Raw genomic sequence first — 19,040 nt, forward strand, 5'->3', positions numbered from 1 at the left:
ATAGGTACAAATCATATTTACTAATGCCACCCACGTAACCCGCATGTACAATACACTGTTAGTGTCCTCTTCCCTCAGTGTCCTTCAAGTGCACTAAAATATAATTTACAATTATCCCAATATATCCACTAGATGGCGATAATACATATTCTCCATTTAACCCATAGACTACAGTTATATGCTACATGTGTGAACACAAGTGTCACAAATGTGTATTGTGTGCATAGGTGTATTCACAGATGTTGCACTCATATTTCATACAAAGTGTCATTGGATGTAGAAAGAAAATTCTCTAGTCAGGAGTTCCAGGAGTCAATAGAATAGACTTTATGGTTTCTGTCAACAAAACTGAGATGCCAGCTGATCATCTACAGTCTCATTCAAAACTCCTACAACTTGTTTACAACTTTACAACCAATGAACATTCATTGGCTAATCTTCATTTTGTATTAGCCCATCAATTTGTAGAATATGTTGAGTTACATCTTACAAAATTCAGACTTTCAGTATATGATAATATGACAAGTTATATATAGATTTTAATGTATTCATTGGCAGGATCAGATGTTTCAGTGGTTTTCTGTTGTTATATTTTGACTGATAAAATCCTTAGACATTTAGTTTCATCAAGATTACAGAAAAATGGAAAGAGTGTGTCAGTGAAGGTGGTTGTGAATGTGTGTAGATGTGTGTTAGTTACAGGATCAGAGAATGACACTGTTCCTCCATCATAGTCTAGATACACTCTCACACGCTCAAGATCCTCTTCAACAGGAAAACCAGATCCACCCAGTTTGTACGGATCATACTGCACACTCCAGGCATCAGTTTCTAAGATATCCCACCCCTTCCTCTGGTTTGATGCTGTAGTCACTCCAAGACTCCAGCATTCACTCTCTTTAACCTCCACATCCCAGCAGTGTGTTCCTGAGTTAAAACCCTCTGAACCCAGAACACACTCATATAGGTTAAATCTCTCAGGATTATCAGGAAGTGGTTGTTCATCCAAGATGTATCTCACACTGGTCAGATCATCAGAAAGGATGAGACGTGGATGAGCCGTGTTTGGATCCAGAATCACAGGAGCTGAGACACAATCAAAAGTTGCTTTTATTCTGATATAACACAGATTGTTATGAATTATGAACACGCATCCTATTGATCAAACACATCAGACATTTTCATCTGATCACTGTCAGTGTTGTTAAAGTAAATATGTGCTTGAGAAATTTCAGATTTGCATTCAAATGTCAACAGAAAGTGACAAAAACAATCAATCATGCTGAACTGTAGAGATCTGCTTTATCATTGTAACTGATAAATATCATGTTTTTCTCATTTTAGTGCAGCTCATCTGGTAATTCACACATAATGCTTAAATCTGAAAATACTGCCCATGCATGTGTGATTTCCAGTGTGTGTGTAAGAGCAAAGATCTCACTGTATTGGACGATGTCCTGCATCTTCTTCCAGACTCTGAACGGCAGGTTGTCCAAGTACCTTGGCTCATGAATCAAAGCTCCAGAAGCCATCTGTGGATCCGGCTGTGAGATCTGGACTCTGGAAGAACATTCAGGAGTCAGAACTGCAGTGGCTTTGGATCAGAACCAGAGAGACCAGAGACACCAGCAGATCACTCACCTTTCCATTGAGACTGGAAACTCCTGCAGAACAAACACACCATTGATCATCAAGAACTCAATCAATCAATCAATCAATCAATCAATCAATCAATCAATCAATCAATCAATCAATCGATCAATGATGTAAATCAGTATCAATGATGAGGCCTATCAGACCTTCGGAAAGCAGACGTCTTTGGCTTTCATCATCTCCTCCATGTCTTTGATTGTGTGTGAAAGAGCTGAGATGTGTCTGTTCATCTCCTCCAGCTTCTCCTTCATCATCTGCTTCTTCTGCTCCTCTTCCTCCCTCAGTGCAGTGATTGTAGCTTCTTCTTCATCTCTGAGAAACTGATGAAGCTTCTCAAACTGCTGTTTAATCTGACGCTCTGTGCGCTCAGCTTGAAACTGAAATCACATCACATTCACTTCAATCATCTCAAAGAACTGATTCTGGAGCAGCATGAAGAGTGAGTGGGGGAATGTGTGTTGGTGAACTACAGCTTTAACTTAAAACAGCTCAAACATGTATTTTAGTCTGGGACTCAAGCCTGTGAAACCAGGAGTATGAGTGTTAAAAAGTAACACTGAGGCCGAGGCCACACGTACACGGGTAGTTTTTCCTTCCACATAAAAAAAACGCAAAAACATGTTATCAAGCGCACAGGTGGCGATATAACCCTAATCGTAAAGCCATGTTGGCCAATCAGAAGCCTGGAAAAAGGTTATTGCCAGTTCCGGTTCTGACGTAACAAGCCAAAATCTCCGGTTTCACTGTCCACTCGACAACACTGCAACCAGAGTTACTAAAAATCTTCACCCTGGCAGGAGTTTAAAAAAAAAGTTCAGTTCAGTTTTAGTGTCCGGATACTGCGATGTGGACAAATGGCCCAACTGCACAGAAAAAGCTGCGGTTTTTAAAATACCTGTGTTCGCGTGGACAGGGACTCAAGCAATGATAAAGTTAATGAGATAATTCAGTGATTAATTGAGTGATGATTGACCATTAGTTATGAACACCTGCTGTTTCATGTCACCATTATGGTGATCAGTGTTGCTTTCGTTGGGAAGTTTGACTCTTGACTTTTTAACACTAGTTTTCTCTGGCTGTTGTAAATGTGTGTTTTAAGTAGGGATGCACCGAATCCAGGGTTCGGGTTCGGATTCGGCCGAATATTGGGCTTTTTGACTGGGTTCGGTTTCTGCCGAACCTCAGAATTTATTTCCACCGAACCCGAACCCTAGGCTTGCACTATGCGCGCCCCGCTGGTCGAACTTAATGACGCCGCTGTTGAAAGTGAAAATGGAACTCATGAACAGAAAACGTGGCAGTATACTTTAAGTCAAAAGAAGGCGATTCAAGTTGAGCTACGCGTTCAATTTGCAATGCCGATTTGTCTCGTGATGACAAGGACCCTAAAAAACAGCCGCTGTTAAAACACTTGCATATGAAACATCCGAGAGAATACGAGTTGTGCATGAAGGAATCTACAGACAGCAGCCAAAAAGTATTTTATTTTACCGTGCAAACAGCCTATAGATCAGATAAAATATAAATAAAATTAATAAAATATATATAGGCTACTTAAATAATTACCAAATTAAGACGACAAAACGAAAATACACTGAATCCGTTAGCTTTGAAGAGCCGGAATTAGGTAAATAGGTAGATAATATACTATATATCTTTACATATATAGCATACTATTCTCTTAAAACCATAATTTCGTTATTTTTATTAACCCAAATAATGATTCATCCGCTAGGTTGCACGTGAGGGGGAAAAAATAGGTTCCTTCCACTTAAGAGTTGAGCTCTTTTTATTTTAATAGGCTATATCTCTTTACATAAATACTATTTTCTACTTTAAAAAAAAATAACTTCGTTATTTTACTAACCCAGTGTTTTGTATGTGAATGCTGTTTCACGTGAATATAACCACAGGAGTGAAGCACAAAGCTTTGTTTAGCCTAGAAAGGAAATAATGGTCAGAGAGCACTTTTTCATTCTGTTTTGCTATCTGGATATGGTCTCTCGATTTTCCGTGAATTTTAACAATAGGCCTAGTCCATTTTATCCCAATGGACATGGACATCTCGTTGCTTTTCCCAACTCTTCACTCGCGTCGCAACCATTCGCAGGGGATTATAAACGTTTGTTCCTTTCGTTTGCTTATAATTAAGACTATTATAACTATTCACATCCTTTACTGTGGGAAAGTATAAAAAACACTGTAGGACGAATACCTTTTTACTTCAAATTTTATTTAACACAGTTTGTTCTTGTTATTAAACTTGTTAAGGCGCGTCAAGTTTGGTTTATTTGAATAACGCATTTCACACACACGCCGGTGATTTTAGTTTCGTTTTCTCTGGCAGTGAATAATCACATTGCCTAAATGTCTTGACCCTGTGGAAGATAAAATCCGCTCTTCAGACCTTTTACAGCAAGTGTTGCTTTGCAACATCAGCAGAACATATGAAGACGAAGATATTCGAGAAGGTGTCTATTCAGTGTCCCATTCCTCTCAAAGCGCAGAGCGGTAGGCTATATGACGCATCTTTGCAGGGAAATAGTATGAATCAAATATTTTTCTAACTAATATTTAATTTTCATATATTCTTGAGGTTACCATTATTTACTGAAAATCGTTTTTGTTTTATAGGCTGTGTTGTTTCACTGACGGAAGTGCTAAAATAAACACGCATGCTTATGGATGTTTCAGCCTCAAATGATTTCAAAATGTAGGCTATATAGGCTATCTGGCATAGACTACAGTATTTAAAATCGCATATGCATTAGTTACATTCTCAATTTAATTTACAGAGCAATTCCTGCTAAGTTTTTAGTTTAACTAATACTATAGAAGTGGATTAGTGTGTGTCGCAGACTCGCAACGGGGGCGTGGCATCACGATGGTGGCGCTCCATCTTGATGTCGGCACAACCCTAGCGCGCGCCTCCTGCTCTTCGTTGGGTTGTTCTTTGAAACGACAGAGGACGACTCGGGGTAATTTTTCTATAAACCATCATGAAATAGCGGCGAGAAGAACATACACGACAATGTTTCCTTTAGTAAACTTGACCAAAACTGGTCAATAGCATCCCTACACTGCTGTGGACGTTGTTAACTTCATTAATGTGTTTACTGTGATAATGGACTGCGGACGGGAGTAGGATTCGGTATTCGGTTTCGGATTCGGCCGAATCTTAACCAGTGGATTCGGTATTCGGCCGAACCCCAAAAATCTGGATTCGGTGCATCCCTAGTTTTAAGTCACATTTGTTATGCCAAAGAAAGCCAAGAGAAAATGTGACTGGGTTTTGATAACAGAATAATCGTCATGTAGTGACGCTAACGGGTTGTTCAATTCATGAATATTAATCACATTGTCTGCATTCGTCCAAATTAAAATGTGGAAGGTGAGAGTTAGCCAATGGGGTTAAGATTAGTCCCACCCACTGATAGAGTGGAAGATGAATAACCAGCTGATAGAGGCGTCTGTGCTTGATCATCTTAATGCTGCGTTCACACCGAATGCGAATTGAGCGTCAAATTCGCTTCTATCGAATTTGGTTGGACGCTTGAACATTTTGAATCCACTCGCGCATCCAAAGCAAATTGGACGTTGTACGTATAAAGCAAGCGTTTGAAGCGAAATAGCTACGTATGACTGCAGTGCTCACTGCCAATATCAGAATGAGTGACCCCGTGCGGGCCTGCCCCCGTTTATCATGTAACTTCACCATGTGACAGCAGCAAGCAGACTCCTGATTGGTTTACGCGGTGCGAACAGATGCCAAAGTTCAGATTTTCAACTTGGACGTCAGACGCAAATTCGCTTTTGAATGCACAAAAAGCACCAAAAAAATCACCTGCCCAAGACAATTCGCCTCTTTTGTGTGAACTGGACGCGTGAATAAGGTTAAATTGCATCCATCGTGCTGCGCTAAACGTGTCTATCATGCCGCAGGACCTCCAGACGTGCATCAACGTGTCTTTACATTGACTTAGCATGGAAATCACTCGCTCCAGACACACAGGGGCCCATTTCAATAAGGAGGTTCAACTAATTCTGGTTGGTTGAACTATAAAACCAACCAAAACGTGATTTTATAGTTAAAACTTAAACTATGAGTTACCTTACCCTGTTTTCTTGGTTTGACATACCTCTCATTCTGAAACAGAAAACCCAGAGTTTCCCTCATTCCAGGGTTAACATACTCAGAATTTTTACTTAAAGTACAACTCCGGTGAAAAATGAACCTATGGGTAATTAACACATGGTTACCGAGTAGATCGTTCTCTGGGATGCGTTTTCATGAAAATCGAATGTAAAGAGTTTTATCTCTAAAAACAGATTAGCTTATAACGTGAGTTAATGGGGCATAGAGTAAGTAAAATTAAATCGCTAGTTTATACCACTAATAGTCTCACACTAACACGGTAGCATAATGAGGGTCCCTACATGCAAACCGAAGCATTGAGAACTTTATAAGTGTACAAACAGTTTAATAAGAAGATACCTTATAAAGACAGAATATTATGCGTACACAGACAGGAGCCATCTTGGAAAACAGTCTCGACAAGTCGAGCCCCGAACGCTTGTGGTGATTCAGAGACGGATACAATTGCAAGTAAAAGATGATTTAATGATGATGGCAGTAACACAGGTCGGAGACACAAACACTCAGATAGAATTGACGCAGGGACTTCAGTGGGCAACCCGGTGAACGGTGCGTGGTGCTCGGCGTGCTCAGGAACCAGGAAACAATAAACAATCCAGACGGCGGTGAAGAGACACAAGAAGCGGGTCCACGAAGAACGAGATCCGACACACGAGGAGATGAAAGCAGACACGGGAACCAGGACACGACACCGGGAAAGCCACAACGATCTGACAACATGAGATGGGAGTTACTGGACATATAAAGGAAACGGGGATTGGACACAGCTGGCGACGATCACGAACACAATGAGTAACCACACCCACACACAGACACACACACACACACATAACAGAAATGAGACAGCTGATTCATGAACCGTGACAGTACCCCCTCCCCTAGGAACGCCTCCTGGCGTTCCCAGACAACCCTACCTGTCGATTGTAATCATCGATAAGGGAGTGATCCAAGATGTCTCTAGCAGGAACCCAACTTCTCTCCTCCGGACCGTAACCCTCCCAGTCCACCAAGTACTGAAATCCGCGTCCCCTCCGTCTCGAGTCCAGAATACGACGTACCGAATAAGTGAGTTCCCCATCTACGAGTCGCGGCGGGGGGGGAACCGGGGCTGGCGGATTAATGTGAGAATAAAACACAGGCTTGACTTTAGACACATGAAAGGCGGGATGAATTCTCCTGTACGCTGGAGGAAGTTTGAGTCGGACTGTCACCGGACTAATAATCTTGGTGACAGGAAACGGGCCGATAAATTTGGGAGCTAACTTGTTAGAAACGGAACGGAGAGGAATATTTCTGGTAGAAAGCCACACCTTTTGACCCACGGCGTATACGGGAGGCTTTGACCGGTGGCGATCGGCCTTGGCCTTCATGCGCCCCCCCGCTTGGAGTAGAGTCTCACGGGCTCTAGTCCAAGTGCGGCGACACCTCTGGACGAAAGCGTGAGCGAGGGGACCGCGACTTCGGATTCCAGACTCGGAAAAATTGGTGGCTGGTACCCTAAACTACACTTAAACGGAGAGAGGCCCGTAGATGACACTGGTAACGAGTTATGGGCGTACTCCACCATAGAAAGTTGTTGGCTCCAGGACGAAGGATTCTTGGCTACCAAACATCGCAACGTTCTCTCAAGATCCTGGTTGGCTCGCTCACTCTGACCATTGGTCTGGGGATGATAACCCGAAGACAGACTAACCGTGGCCCCCAATAATTTACAGAACTCCTGCCAAAATTTGGACACAAATTGGGAACCCCTGTCAGAAACCACATCTGTCGGGAGGCCATGTAACCGAAAGACATGATCAATGACCGCGACCGCTGTCTCCTTGGCTGAAGGTAATTTGGGCAAGGGGATGAAATGTGCCGCCTTCGAGAACCGGTCCACTACGGTTAAAACAACCGTCATGCCTTTGGAGGGCGGGAGGGCGGTGACAAAATCTAGCGCGATGTGGGACCAGGGTCTCGAAGGGACAGACAGCGGTCGAAGTAACCCATCCGGAGGTCGATTAGATGTCTTACCAGTGGCACATACGGAACAAGCCAAAACAAAATCATGAATGTCGCGAGCCATTAACGGCCACCAGAATCGTTGCTTAACTAAATAACTGGTGCGAGTCACTCCCGGATGACAAGCCACGTTGGAGCAATGACCCCACGAATAACGTCGGACCGTAACCCCTCCGGAACAAACAAACGATTCGGTGGACAACCGGGCGGAGGCGTTACCCCTTCTAAAGCCGTCTTGACCTTCGACTCGACCTCCCATACGAGTGTGGAGATAACTACTTTCTCAGGTAAAATGCACTCGGGAGTAACCGGGCGTTCGGATGGATCAAAAATACGAGATAAAGAGTCGGGTTTGATGTTTTTGGAACCCGGGCGGTACGAGAGAACAAAGTCAAAACGTCCGAAAAAAAGTGCCCACCGAGCCTGCCTGGAGTTGAGTCTTTTAGCAGATCTAATATATTCAAGGTTCTTGTGATCGGTCCAAACGATAAAGGGTACCCCTGAGCCCTCTAACCAATGACGCCACTCCTCCAACGCTAACTTGACTGCCAACAACTCTCTGTTACCAATGTCATAATTACGTTCAGCAGGCGATAGTCGATGAGAAAAAAACGCGCAGGGATGCATCTTGTCGTCTGAGGAAGCGCGTTGTGAAAGCACTGCTCCTACTCCCACCTCTGACGCGTCGACCTCCACCACGAACTGACGTGTGGAATCAGGGGTGACAAGGATGGGAGCCGAAACGAAGCGACCTTTGAGGTTGGCGAACACTGCCTCGGCAGTGCTCGACCACCTGAACGTCGTTCGGGGGGAGGTCAAGGCAGTCAGAGGCGCGACTAGTTGGCTGAAATTGCGAATGAAACGCCGGTAAAAATTGGCGAACCCCAGAAACCGCTGTAGGGCCTTACGGGAATCAGGACTTGGCCAATCTACCACAGCCTTAACCTTGTCAGGATCCATGCGCACTCCCTCAGAAGAGATGATGTACCCTAGGAAAGGAACAGACTGTGCATGAAACGTGCATTTCTCCGCCTTGACAAAAAGCCCATTCTCTAACAGTCTCTGGAGCACTCGTCTGACGTGTTGAACGTGTTCCTGGAGAGACGAAGAAAAAATCAATATGTCATCCAGGTAAACATATATGAACTGATCGACCATGTCTCTCAACACGTCATTAACGAGTGCTTGGAAAACCGCTGGGGAGTTGGAGAGCCCGAAAGGCATGACCAAATATTCAAAGTGCCCCCTAGGGGTATTAAAAGCGGTTTTCCATTCATCCCCCTTCCTGATGCGAACCAAATGATATGCATTACGTAAGTCCAATTTCGTGAAAATGGATGCTCCCTGCAACCTCTCGAAAGCTGAAGACATCAATGGCAAAGGATAAGAATTCTTTACCGTGATGTTGTTCAGCTCTCGGTAATCAATACAAGGTCGCAGAGAGCCATCCTTCTTCCCAACGAAAAAGAACCCCGCCCCCGCAGGAGAAGAGGAAGGCTGGATGAACCCAGAGGCTAGAGAATCAGAAATATATTTCTCCATGGCCTCCCTCTCGGGAACAGAAAGAGAGTAAAGTTTGCCCTTAGGCGGAGATTTACCTGGCAGTAGATCTATCGCACAGTCATAGGAACGATGCGGAGGAAGAGAAGCAGCGCGAGACTTACTGAACACTTCCTTCAGGTCGAGGTACTCCGCGGGCACGTTAGACAAATCTGCTGCCTCACTCTGAAACACAGAACCAGACACAGACGAACAAGCAGACAACAAACATGACTCATGACAACGGTTACTCCAAGCAGAAATTGAATGATTGTGCCAGTCGATACGGGGGTTGTGTTGAGTAAGCCACGGGTGCCCTAAAACCACTGGTGCTAGTGGTGAGTCCATGAGTAAAAAGGAAATGATTTCCGTGTGGTTGCCAGAAGTAATGAGTGTGATAGGTTCAGTAGAGTGGGAGATTCTAGGCAGTTCTTGTCCATTGAGTGCGTTGACGGAGATCTTGTGAGTGAGAGAAGTGATGGGAATCTGAAGTCTGAGTGCAAGTCCAAAATCCATAAAATTACCCTCTGCTCCCGAATCCAGCAGTGCTTGAGTGCGGTGCATGGAGGCTGCCCACTTCAGTCTTACCGGGAGGAGGGTTGATGATGGTGATGAGGTCTTCTCGGCGGAGATCCCACCCGATAGTAGCCTCATACTTACTACCGGGCTTGATCTTTTACCGGACAGGAAAAGAGAAAGTGGCCAGGCTTGCCACAGTAAAGACAAAGTCCTTGGGATCTCCGCCTCTCCCTCTCCTCCCGGGAAAGCCGAGCTCTCCCCACCTGCATGGGTTCATGATCTGAGGCTGGGCTGACCGCGCTCCCACCGCTGGCTCCTCCGCTGGCCCGTGGATTCTCAGTGTGGTACCGAAGTCGAGTCTGCAGTTCATGAGCGGTCACACGATTAAGACGAGCATCAACCCTCAGCGCCAGCTCCACCAGGCCATCCAGGGTCTTGGGAAGGTCCAGGATGTAAATCTCCTTTTGAACGCGGTCAGCCAACCCATGCAGGAACATGTCCCACTGCGCCTCCTCGTTCCACTGGCACTCTGCGGCCAGGGTGCGGAACTGGATGGAGTAATCCGACACAGAGCCATTACCTTGACGTAGATCAGCGAGTAATCTGGCCGCCTCCTTACCCGCTACAGCTCGATCAAACACTCTTCTCATCTCCGTGGAGAGTGCCAGGAATGAGGCGCAGCAGACGTTCTGGTTCTCCCACACCACCGTTCCCCAGAGAGCCGCCCTCCCAGACAGAAGTGTCAACACGAACGCCACTTTAGACTGTTCCGTGCAAAAGGTTCGTGGCTGCAACGCAAAGTGCATGGAACATGCTGTGAGAAAAGCCCTACAATACTCGGGCTCACCTGAATATTTCTCAGGCGTGGGCAGACGAGGTTCCGGCTGATACTCTTGAAGAGGCGGGGAGGGCTGAGCGGGCGGTGTGGGCGGCGCAGTGGGAACATGAAGAAGTTGTAGCTGTTGGGTGAGCTCGGACACCTGCGTCACGAGTGCTTGAACCGCCAGACCTGTGTTAGCGATGTCCACTCCTTGTTGATCGATTCTTGTGACGCTATGCGTGAGGAAGTCACTCAAAGTGATCTCACTTGCTGCATCCATGATTGGTCAGATCGTTCTGTGGTGATTCAGAGACGGATACAATTGCAAGTAAAAGATGATTTAATGATGATGGCAGTAACACAGGTCGGAGACACAAACACTCAGATAGAATTGACGTAGGGACTTCAGTGGGCAACCCGGTGAATGGTGCGTGGTGCTCGGCGTGCTCAGGAACCAGGAAACAATAAACAATCCAGACGGCGGTGAAGAGACACAAGAAGCGGGTCCACGAAGAACGAGATCCGACACACAAGGAGATGAAAGCAGACACGGGAACCAGGACACGACACGACACCGGGAAAGCCACAACGATCTGACAACATGAGATGGGAGTTGCTGGACATATAAAGGAAACGGGGATTGGACACAGCTGGCGACGATCACAAACACAATGAGTAACCACACCCACACACAGACACACACACACACATAACAGAAATGAGACAGCTGATTCATGAACCGTGACAACGCTGTGCTAAGCTGCGATAATTCCTATCGACCAGCTCACTTAGCACACCGTTCGTGGCTCAACTTGTCGAGACTGTTTTCCAAGATGGCTCCTGTCTGTGTACGCGTAATATTAATGTGTTCTCAATGCTTCGGTTTGCATGTAGGAACCCTCATTATGCTACCGTGTTAGTGTGAGGCTATTTTGAGCCTTGTTAGTGGTATAAACTAGCGATTTAATTTTACTTACTCTGTGCCAGGCCTCAGCTCTGTGAGTGTGTTTGTTTGTTTGTTGAGCGTGTGTGGTTCAGGTAATGAGAACCAAAATGTCCCCACAAAGATGGCAAAATCCAAAATCCTTGTCCTTGTGGGGACATTTTTGGCCCCCCAAGAGTAAAAACGCTTAAAAAGCAAAATGTGATGTTTTTTAAAATGTAAAAAAATGCAGAAGGTTTTCTGTGATGGGTAGGTTTAGTGTTAGGGGACACAGTTTGTTCATTATGAAAATCACTATGTCTATGCAAGTCTCCATAAAACACTCTCAGGTTACATATGTAACCTATGTTCCCTGAGAACAGGGAACGAGACACTGCATCGAAAGACAGCTTTGGGAATAACGCCTCAGTGTGACAGGTGTCTGAAATCACTATCGAATCACGGTAATCCTATTGACCGGCGACAGCCCATGATGTCATCAATGCGTGACCAGGAAGTATATAAGGGCGCCTTGCAAACACACACTCACCTTATCGTCTGAAGGGACTGTTTGGCAGGCAGGCTCCGAGGCATGGCAAAGAGACGCAGTGTCTTGTTTCCTGTTCTCAGGGAACATAGGTTACATATGTAACCTGAGACCGTTCCCTTTCGAAGGGAACTCACACTGCGTCGAAAGAATGAGCAACTTCAAATGAAATGCCTGAACAACTCCACCTCAGGTCACACTGGGCTGTCAGTGACAGCATCCCCTAAGGTCATAGCCCAAGCTATAAGCCTCAAAAGGAACCTTTGAGCAGTCTGAGTAGGACCTCATGTGAAGTGCATAAAGGCCTGGGACCAATCACTTCAACAGAAGGGGTCCCTTTAAGGGAATGTGGCTAGGGGACCTGAAGGAACCCCAGCCAAATCACTACCCAGGGAACATATTCACCCAAATGCCACCAGGGAGGCCTGACCTAATGCCCCTTATGTTGGACACTTCGGTTTGGCCAACCCTGTCTGTTCAAAAACAGAGCCTCCGGACACTGCCTCGGTGAGGCATCCAGACTGAGGGACTGAAAACTCCTCAGACCAGATCTCAGAGACTGGTATCCCAGAGAGCAATACTCAGCACTTTACAACCCTTGCTAGCTAGGGGAGTCTAACTGCTCGATCCAAGGATCTACAAAGCACTTATGTTCAAAGCGCTAAGGAGGCCGGACAGGCCTTTGGACTGATCTAACAGGGAGGCCTCACGATAGGCCTGCGACCGTCTGATCAGACTCAGGCAGCTGTGTGCTCACAAACAAACCTCAGAGAAGGGAGCACCGAGCCTGACCTGGTAGGTAAATCCAGCTGTAGGCTAAATACTATATGTTCCCTTCTGCAGGGAACCGGTAGCAGAAAGTGCCCAGTCTCAAGAACTCACTTTCAAGGACTACTACCTGATAGCAATTCATGCCGACTACCAGAGCATCCATACTCTGGAAACCGCCTTCAGGGAGGCCTGGTGAGGCCTACTACCTGATAGCCAGCCAGGCTAGCTGTCCTGATGCCATACATCGGAACTCCCCATCAGGGAGGCCTGGTGAGGCCTACTACCTGATAGCAAGTCATGTTAGCTGCTCAAGCATCCAGACTCAGGAAATCGCCTTCAGAGAGGCCTAGTGAGGCCTTCTACCTGATAGCAAGGCTTCAGGGAGGCCTGGTGAGGCCTACTAACTGCTAGCAATACATACTAACTGTCAAAGTGACTGAGACCCAGAGCTCACTTCCAGAGAGGCCTGGTGAGGCCTACTATCTAATAGCAATGCAATGCTAATTGTCAGAGTAACCAAAACCCCGGGGACTCACCTTCAGGGAGGACTGGTGAGACCTACTACCTGATAGCCAGTCAGACTAGCTTCCCAGATGCCATACATCGGAACTCGCCTTCAGGGAGCAGAGTTGTCTTTTGTTGTTGTGGATGCGGGCAGAATATGGGTTCCTCCATGCCCCCTTGATCTCAGTATGAAAATCCTGGAGGAATGGAAGGCTCATCTGAGCTGCCGGTCTATGGCCGGAGAGAAATCAATCGTCCAGTATACCGCAAGCGATCTCTCACCCTAACGCATTGCCATGGCAGCTGCAGCCTGCCCACGGCATGTTCCACAACATCCAGTAACTCAGCAGACACGGGGCAGGGTGGCTGAGAGGATTAATTACTGTCACCACCCTACTCAGCCATCTCCTGCTCATCCATCAGAGCACTCGCTGCAGAGCTCAACAGAAGACTCTCATCTTCCACCTCGAGCCGCCATCCTCCAACTGGAACTCCCATGACACATGTCGCCGCTCTGCCTCAGCACGAGCGGGACCAGAGCCACGAGGTACAGATGCCGATCCCTCTTACCTCGAGAAGAGAGCCAGACGAGAGCGGAGAGTTCTTAGGGAAAAACGCTCACAATTTGCACAGGCAGTTCCCTCGAGAAAGGGAACATGAAAACCCAATGTATGAGTGTGTGTGTTCCAGTCAATAAAGAAATGTTATTATGTCAGACAGATCAGATCAACTTGTAAACGTCAAAATAATCAATCCTCACCTTGATATGTTGAACTGTTTTCTCAAACTCTCCTTTAATGTTTTCATTGTGTTTGAGTTTCTCTTGTAAGGACTTCAGTGCTGTATTGAGCTCCTCCTGGGATATAAGAAGAAAATATATAGGACACTCAATTTCGGTTTCTGTAATAAATTCATATAATACACACATATATACTATACACATATAATATTCACACACACACACACACACACACACACACACACACACACACACACACACACACACACACACACACACACACACACACACACAAATATACATATATGTATATTAGGGGTGGCAAAAAACCCACGGTTCGGTTCGTATAACGGTTTTATGGTCACGGTTTTCGGTTCTGTGCGGTTCTTGTTTTTTTTATCGTTAACACTCCAGAAATTTACTTCAGCATATGATATATAGCTTAATCATCCACAATTTAGGATACAGTATTAAACATTTTTTATATCATGTAGAAGTCGTTTCCTAACTGGCTGTCTACCGAGTCCGACACATTGGGGTAACATTTTTCATGTTAATCATGTCAATTTTGATCAGAACAATGCACTGTGGCTTTAATTCAGCTGACCTGATTAACAAATTTCACCATGAAGTGTTCCGTGTGTTTCACAATCACCATATGACATCTAGCGCTGTGAAAAGGAAAAAAAAAAAATACACGAAAACACAACACTGGCAGAAGTTTTTGCCCAAACTTCAAAAGCATGTTTAAATTATTAAAACTAGAAGCATATCTTAACTTTTAAATGTTACATTTAGTATCATGCGCATTGAACAGTATGCGCTCGATTAAGTATCCGCGCGATACTGAGATTTGACACTATTTAAATGCGATATGCCCATCATAAATCAAAGCATGAGACAGACAGGTCTGAGGAGAACACCGGAAAATGTGACAGAATGGACAATATTTGTCTGCATTTCCAATACACGTGCGGCTCCCACTCTCCATTCGCACCGCATCTGCCCTGCCTGCTATACGTCGCTGGCGCATCCTCCAACTCCGGGCAGCCTTCCTTATCTCTCCCACTTGCATTTCTACACGTGACCTGCAGCACTCCACTTTTACTTTATTTTACTGTATGTCCACACACACACACACACACACCTCTTATTTCGCGCAAAAAGGACACCCACTGTCTGAGGTAACATACGGGCACAAGGATATATTGCGCATGCGTCGAAACCGAACCGAGACAAGCGAACCGAACGGTTCGTTTTTTTTTTCATGTACCGTGCCACCCCTAATATATATATATCTGCAAGATAAACAAAGGTTAAACAAAGATAAACAAAGGTTATACAGGTTTGTAACGACAGGGAGGGATAAGCAAAGGTAATGAGTAACTAATGACAGAATTTTCATTTTTGGGTGAACTATCCCTTTAAGTGTTTATCCTCATCTTTAAATCTGTCTTACCTTATATGATGAAGCCACTTCATCGATGGGTCTGAATTTGTGATTGTTGTGTTTCTGTGAGGTAATACACACTAAACACACCGGCTGTTTGTCCTCCAGACAGAAGAGTTTGAGTTTCTCACTGTGTAAACTGCAGAGCTCCTCAGATCCTGATGAACGCCTCTCATTTCTCTCCTTCAGGAACGACTCACACAAGTTTTTTAACACAAGATTACATGGAGGTTCAGATTTAGAGGATTTTCTCCTGCAGACAGGACACTCCTGAGCTTCCTTGGTTCTCCAGAACTGTTGAAGACACTCTTTACAGAAACTGTGACTACAGGACAGAAGAACAGGATCCTTGAAGATTTCATGACACACGGGACAAGAAATATCATCTTCAGACAGTGAAGACATTTTCTCTGTTTGAGCTCCAGCAACCTGAGCTTTACTTTAACTTTCTGAATCAAGGTTTCAAAAATGAATAACCAGGAGAATCACAAAGATCTGCTGTCTGTTCAGAAACGTTTCAAATCCTTCTTGAAAGTTTTTCCTCTTTGTTCTTCATTGATCGCTGATTCTTTATTGCTTTTGTCAAGAGAAAGTCAGTAGGACTGAAAGGATAAATAACAAGTCAGTCTCTTCCTGTAAGTGTTGTAAGAGGGTGGCATTTCTGATCACATGGGTGTGGTTTTCTGGCCACAGAGTCACAGTGTTGTAGTGCTAAAGTCCAGGGCCCGTATTCATAAAGATTCTAAGAGTCCTCTCAGAAAACTCCTAGTTTAGCTTAAAAACTTTTACGTAGGAGTCTTATGCAAGGCAAGGCAAGGCAAGGCAAGTTTATTTGTATAGCACATTTCATACACAGTGGCAATTCAAAGTGCTTTACATAGAAATTAAGTTAAAATAGTCATAAGTGAAAAAAAAAAAAATATATATATATAGTATAACAGTTATAATAGGAATTAAAAGGAAATAAAAAATAAAGATGAAATCCCCTATCTGGGGTGGAAGAAAATGGAGAGTCAGGTTTACTTTAAAAATATTTGTCAGGTAACTGCGTTTAGACAGTACACTTATAGACAAATCTTCTTGGCCTAACTTGAGGGCGTTCTCTAGATGTTTTACCCGCCAGAGCAGATCTAAACGGGTCTTCCTCGCACCGGAGGGAGTACTCAAAAAAATATTTGTCAGGTAACTGTGCATTTAAACATTACCCTTACAGACAAATCTTCCTGGACAGGAACACCAGGGCTATCTCTACTTTGTTCGACCGTCAGAGCGGATCTACACGGTCCTTCCTCTTACCACCAAGGCTATACAGATCTATCCGTCAGAGCAGATCTAAACGGATCGTCCTCGCACCGGAGGGATTTCGATTTATCGCTCCCCCGTCTCTCAACCTCTTCCACCCAGACAGCCTTAACAAAATAAAAAATAATAAAAAATAAAAAGTATAATTAAAAACTAAAAACTAAAACAGGGTTAAATTGAAACACATAATTAAAGTGCAAGCAGTTCGGACAAAGCACAGAGTCTTAGCTTAAGCTTAAGAGCTATTCGGGACTGATCTGAGAGCAACTCTGAGCAAGGAAAATACAAAAACTTTTTTTCTTAGTGAAGAGGCGGGGCTGACCCCGTTGCTACGTATGTCTTTTGAAGACTGTGATTGGTTGATTGTCCAAAAAGGGAAAAAAAGGAGCGCTTTTAAGTATAGGGTCTATTCTAAGCCTTCACTTAGAAATTACAAGCGCAAATTGTCCTATTTTACCGTTCTCTCTCACTCACACACACACACACACACACACACACACACACACACACACACACACACACACACACACACACACATTATATATATATATATATATATATATATATATATATATATATATATATATATATATATATAAATCATTTTAATATTTACCATGCTGATAAATTCCTATAAGGTATTTGATTGGCTTAGAATTATAAATATTGCTCCACTCTTTCCAATTACACTGATTGCTGGCATGTCTATTTAATTGGTGGTTTGAAAGTTGGGTTTAATGCAATAAACATGATCCCTGCACTAATCTATAGTGTCTTATTAAGTCACTGTCATCCATTGTCTGCAACACATTTCTTCTCCCTCTTCGTCTTTCTGCCATTTTCTCTCCGCTGCTAAAGAAACTCTTAAGCCTCTTAAAAGTGCTCGTCCGTGCTCCTAACAAATTTGACCTTAAGACCTCTTTTAAGGGTTAAGATGCTTTCTGAATTACTTTTTTCTTTACTAGGATTTTTTCGTTAATTTTAAGAGTAAACACTCACATTTCAAAGAATTTTCTTATAATTTTGTCACTATGAGCTACTCTTTGCATTAAGATTCTTAATGAATTCGGGCCCAGTCTTGTGTTGCGTTCCAGTTCATTTTTATTATGCCCTTCACTCGCTAACTTCCCTCCATCTCATTCACTCGGATGTGCATCATTGCTTACGTTGCATGAGTGCCCACTACTGGCAGAACCTTTGCAATGAACTGAACTGGAACGTCCTAAGCCCTTGATCACTTGGAATCCACTATGGAGTTGAATTATTATTTATTTATTTTTCCTTTATGAAATTGTTTAATGCAGCATTCTATATGTATATAGGTGTATTTGGGTTGTTTTAAATGTTTTTAAAAATAATACAAATATCATAGAGTTGTTTGTGGTGGGGTAAATTAAACGCGATATGCGGTGACATCACAATCGTGTTGCATTGTGGCTGCCTCAGGTGTACATAATAATAAGTGTACATATCCCTCGGTCAAAATCGAGGGAGCAAGGGTCTGTCCATATAAACTTCCCTTGTCCACTTCACGAAGTGGAACGCACTTCAAAATGGCGGCGGGGATTCCCCGAGGGGAAGTGCTAAGGTAAGTTCGCAAGTGTGTGTTTAAAACTGGAGTGGAATGCAGCAAAGGGAAGTTCACCCAAAAATGAACATTTTGTCATCATTTACTCACCCTCAAGTTGTTTCAAACCTGTATGAATTTCTTTCTTCTGATTAACAAATATTGATTTTTAAAAAACTGTTATGAACTCAAGAGACATTCAGAAAACGAATTGAGATTGCATCTTCATATGGTTACGTTATCTGATTATTGGAGAGAAAATATGATTCCAAGAGGACTCTGAATAAAAAAGTTCCCTTCGTTTGGTCATGGAGAAACAGATTTTAGACAAAAGTGGGAAGCTATATTAAACAAATGCTCTCAAGACCTTATGCTGTTTTTAATTCATGAAGCAAAAAAAAAAAAAACAACAAAAAAAAAACACAGAAGATAGAAATGCAGAAACAGATTGCTAAGATCAAATAAGAGCTGATGCTAGATGGGCATGAATCGTTTTTTCAATTTGAAGAAAAACTTAAAGAAGACTTAGAACAACTATCAAAAAAGC

At 43.9% G+C, this 19,040-nt stretch overlaps 1 protein-coding gene across 1 annotated transcript; it reads right to left on the minus strand.

Annotated features, from left to right (window-relative positions):
- Positions 1 to 586: 586 nt before the first annotated feature.
- LOC307135824 (nuclear factor 7, ovary-like) lies at positions 587 to 16,029 on the minus strand (the record flags this gene model as incomplete). Its single annotated transcript, XM_079832506.1, has 6 exons — positions 587 to 1,086; positions 1,442 to 1,560; positions 1,642 to 1,664; positions 1,800 to 2,030; positions 14,196 to 14,291; positions 15,634 to 16,029. 6 exons carry the CDS (start codon positions 16,027 to 16,029, stop codon positions 587 to 589), a joined length of 1,365 nt encoding a protein of 454 aa, XP_079688632.1.
- Positions 16,030 to 19,040: the final 3,011 nt, after the last annotated feature.

This window comes from Gobio gobio (assembly GCF_949357685.1).
Source record: "Gobio gobio genome assembly, chromosome: 1".
In the NCBI taxonomy this organism is placed as follows: Eukaryota; Metazoa; Chordata; class Actinopteri; order Cypriniformes; family Gobionidae; genus Gobio; species Gobio gobio.